This window comes from Salvia hispanica, chromosome 6 (genome assembly GCF_029641045.1).
Source record: "Salvia hispanica isolate PSC_SH4W2 chromosome 6, Shi_PSC_v1, whole genome shotgun sequence".
Taxonomy (NCBI): Eukaryota; Viridiplantae; Streptophyta; class Magnoliopsida; order Lamiales; family Lamiaceae; genus Salvia; species Salvia hispanica.
Genome location: NC_142697.1, coordinates 44,932,847 through 44,937,042, shown reverse-complemented (window position 1 = coordinate 44,937,042; position 4,196 = coordinate 44,932,847). Strand labels below are relative to the sequence as shown.

Sequence of the window (4,196 nt, the reverse complement as noted above, 5' to 3'; positions counted from 1 at the left end):
AACTTATGATTGTTCGAATATATTGTCACGTGGTATGTCGAGTTTATATCATTCATAGTGATTGATTTTTTTTATAGAAATCCTTTGACTTTTTTTTTTCTGATCGGTTGGATCACTGGCCCAATTTATAAGCCCAGATATATTATTGGGTCAGTCATTTTTTGCAGCTTCAACCCAAATATACCCCCGGATCAGTTAAATTTGACTTTTTTTTTTATCGGTTAGAACATTAGCCCAAATTTTAAGTCTAGAACTGCTGGGTTAGTTAAATTTGGTTCACAGTCGGCGATCAGCTCTGATATCATGATACAAATCCATGATTTTTATTATAAAACCAATTTAATGATAGGAGGAGGGAGATATGAAACTTATATAGTGATTTTTCATTTTTCAATATGATAGTTATATTTGTTATTTAGTTTCAATTGGCAACTTCTATTTTTTACTGATTTCGAATATGCATTATAAAGTGAAGAAGAAGAAGAGTGAAGATGGCACTTACCTCGTTCCCAAAGTCCATCCTGCTGAAACAGAAGTCGTCTGACCACAGCTTTTTCTCGTACAAGGACGGCACCGTGTTTCCCGAGTCGGAGCTCGGTGCGTTCAACGCGTTGGCGAAGATCGAAGTAGAGAGAGCCAAGGTGGACAGCGACTACGTCCACCTCCGATTTACTCACAACAACAAATACTGGTCCAAAAAGGATGGGTTCATCGTGGCAGAGTCGACCAAACCAGAAGAAGACATAAAAAAATCAACATGTACGATGTTTAAGGCCACCGACACTGCAGAAGCTGACATCTTCCAATTGGTCCATGTCCAGAGCGGTTTCTTCGTCCAGACAGGAACCTCCCAAGTAGAGGTGAAGAAAGAAGGTAACAGGCTTAAGCCCTCAATGAAATAACTTTTTTTTTTACATTTTTCTATTAATTTATTTTTTTAAATTCAATCAAATTTAGTGTGAATTACTCTCTCCGCTGTAAAATGTCATCCAGTTTTGCCATTTGGGTCCGTCCGTGAAAAGTTGTCCACTTTGTCTTTTTTTTTTTCTTTTTTCTTTTTACTTTTGGTAAATGGACCTCACTTTCCAGTAACTCTTTACACTCACATTCCACTATAAAACTAATACTCTCTCTGTTCCCCAAATTTAGTCACAGTTTGACCGGACACGGGTTTCAAAAAAATGTAATAGTAGTGGGTTGAAAAGGTTGGTAGCATGTGGGTTCTACTTTTAAAGTATTAGTTTTATAATAAGATGTGAATGAAATAAGTTAGTGAAATGTGGGGTCCACTACCAAAAATGGTAAAAAGTGAAATGTGACAAATTTTGTGGGACGGACGAAAATGGGAAAATGTGACAAAATTTCAAGGACGGAGGGGAGTATATAAATGTGAAACTCTCATTCCACTAACCTTTTCAACTTTGGACAGTATTTTATGAACGAAGGGAGTATAATGTAAAAGTCTCTGCAAATTAATCAAAAATATACGTCAAAATAAAATTCAGTAATCTCAGCCCCTATTGATAAATATTTCTGCGTTTGCCCTCAGGTAACGAAAACAGTCTGCTGAGGTTTGTGGATTCGGAGACGATAGTGAAACTGCCGAATCGCTTGGCTCTCAAATCCAACAACGGGAAGTTCCTGAAGTCAGTCGACGACAGCTACCACTCGCTTGATTTCGCGTCGGACGATCCCAACGCCACGAAGTCCGGGCTGGAGATCCAGGCGCTGCCGAGCGGGGAGATCCGGGTGAAGTCGGTGTACTACAAGCAGTTCTGGAAGCGAGCCAACGATGGGGACCAGACGGTTTACGCGGTGGCGGGAGAGAAGGAGACGGGAAACAAGGACACCCTCTTCTGGCCGGTGAAGATCAGCGAGAAGACAATCGCCCTCCGCTGCGTCGCCAACGGGAAGTACTGCAGCCGCAACAGGATGTACTACGACTACCTGCACGCGGCGGCAGACACGATGGTGGACGAGGCGAGGTTCGAGGTGAAGGAGCTGGTGTCGGAGAGGAAGATCTACGACGTGGAGTATCGCGTGGACGAGGCGAGGATTTACGACTCGGAGCCGCTGACGGCGGGGTCGGCCACGCTGAAGAACGAGGGGGAGAAGGAAGCGCTGTTGAGCGATAAAGTGGTGTATGAGGAGACTGCCACGTATGCGGTGACGCGGAGCGAGAGTGTGACGGCTGGGCTGGAGTTCACCTTCGAAGGTTCGCTCACCAAAGTTGTGAGTTTCAAGCTGGAGATGTCTAGGGAGGTGAGTGAGAAGATGGAGTGGGAGGTGAGCAAGTCGGAGAAAACGACGCAGGAGGCTACGGTTTCAGCTCTTGTGCCTGCTCGTAGCTCGGTCAAGATTAGCTACGCGGGCTCGAAGGGGAAGTACAGCGTTCCCTTCTCGTACACGCAGCGGGACATTGATTCCACCACCGGAAAAATCACTATAACCAAGCACAATGATGGTATTTACCACGGCCAGGGTAGTTTGGACTTGCAGTTTGTTGCGGCCGCGCCTGTGCCTCTCCCTACCTAGAGGACAAGTTTGTTTGCTGTCTCGGCGTCTTTGTTTCATCAATTTCCCGTTGTTGTTGTTGCTACTGCTGCTGCTGCTGTTGTTGTTGTTGTTTTCGTGCTAATAATTTCCGGATACATGTGTGTAGTGTATCACTTGTTTGTATGATTGATTGATTGAATGATTTTAATGTTAAGAATAATGTTGTTGTAACTTTCAAACTTATGATTGGGTCCATTGTCGACTACATTGACTCGCCATGGGTTTTAATAAATTTAAAGAAAAATATATGAGTCTTATTTTAGTAATGAAATGTGAGTACATTGAATTGGTGGAATGTTTAGCCTACTTATGATCGGGATTGTGATCGGCAGCAGTTAGAGCCGTCGATCAAGACTTCACCAATTTAGGGTTTCTCACATGGAATAATGAAAGGAGGATTGTTATTGCTTTTTTGGAAATTAACAATAATGTCTCCAATTTATAGTCCTATAATACTAAGACCGTGGGGAGGGTTGGTTTGAATCTCTTTTACAGTCCGAGAAAGAACCAACAAAGAAAATCCGGAAAGGAGCGCCCCACTCTCTATTATATCAACTAAAATAAAATAACGAAAAACAATTTAACTGACGCTGGACGTAGTCTTGATAACGTCCGGGGTCTAGTTTCACGTCACGGTCTCGTGTTCTTTTTGCCGGGCTCTGTCACAACTAACGGCGCATCTTCACTCCTTCGTTTTGTGGCTCTTGATTGGGGTCTTTGTGAACACTCTTAAAAAGTATACATTTATACGGTACACCTTCCGTCACATGCTACTTGCACATACTGTTCCAAGCTACTTGCACAATTTTTATTTTAGATAAAAATTATGGTATTTAATTCAGATATTAGAGTTAGTTCATGTTTCCTTTATCAAGCGTTGCCTTATTGCATTTAAATTTTAATTTAATTACACTAATTATTCATATTCAAATTTACGCTGTTAAAATGAAAAGTGCGAGTAGTATGAGATGAGATGGAGGAAGTATTTGTTAATGCTTGTACCCACGACTTATCTATATGAGATATACTATCAAATAAGAGGTAGTTATTTGGTTCAACATAAACTATTATTAGAAGATAAATCGGGATTTTAAACATAAAAGAATTCGAATGTGGTCGATAATTTTGTAAAAATGTATACACTCTTCGTTCTATAAAATAGCTGACTTTTGGGATTTAAAAAACTTTAATGTATAATTAGTAAATTAAGAGATATAAAAATAAAAAAATTACTCCCTCCGTCCGCCATTAAGAGTTCCATTAATGGACGACATGGACTTTAAGAAATGTTAAAAAAAGTTGGTGGAAAAAAGTTAGTGGAATAGGGGTCTCATTTGTATATATTAGTTTAAAATGAAGCGTGAGTGAGATGAGTTAGTGGAAGGTGTGACCCTATTACCATTTATGGTAAAAGTGAACTGGGACTCCTATTCGCGGACGGACTAAAATGGAAAAATGCACTCCTATTTGCGGACAGAGGGAGTACTAACTAAAGTATAATTAATGAATAGTAGGCCCACTATGAAAAAAAAATACTTAAAATAAAAAATTGACTATTTAGAGCGATGGGTCAAATTAAAAAAAAATGGTAAATTGTCCCTAAAGTCAACTTTCACTATAATTTATTTTTTCCCGTGAAC

At 40.4% G+C, this 4,196-nt stretch overlaps 1 protein-coding gene across 1 annotated transcript; it reads left to right on the top strand.

Annotated features, from left to right (window-relative positions):
• Positions 1 to 481: 481 nt before the first annotated feature.
• Positions 482 to 2,761, top strand: LOC125206934 (uncharacterized). The gene is made up of 2 exons (XM_089060063.1): positions 482 to 873; positions 1,550 to 2,761. Exons 1-2 carry the CDS (start codon positions 492 to 494, stop codon positions 2,533 to 2,535), a joined length of 1,368 nt encoding a protein of 455 aa, XP_088916189.1. The 5' UTR covers positions 482 to 491; the 3' UTR covers positions 2,536 to 2,761.
• The last annotated feature ends 1,435 nt before the right edge of the window (positions 2,762 to 4,196 follow it).

Bases quoted from the DNA above. Each gene is read 5' to 3' on its own strand.
- LOC125206934 (XM_089060063.1), top strand. From the start codon at position 492: ATGGCACTTACCTCGTTCCCAAAGTCCATCCTGCTGAAACAGAAGTCG. The intron at 874-1,549 runs GTAACAGGCTTA...GTTTGCCCTCAG, and splicing joins AGTAGAGGTGAAGAAAGAAG to GTAACGAAAACAGTCTGCTG.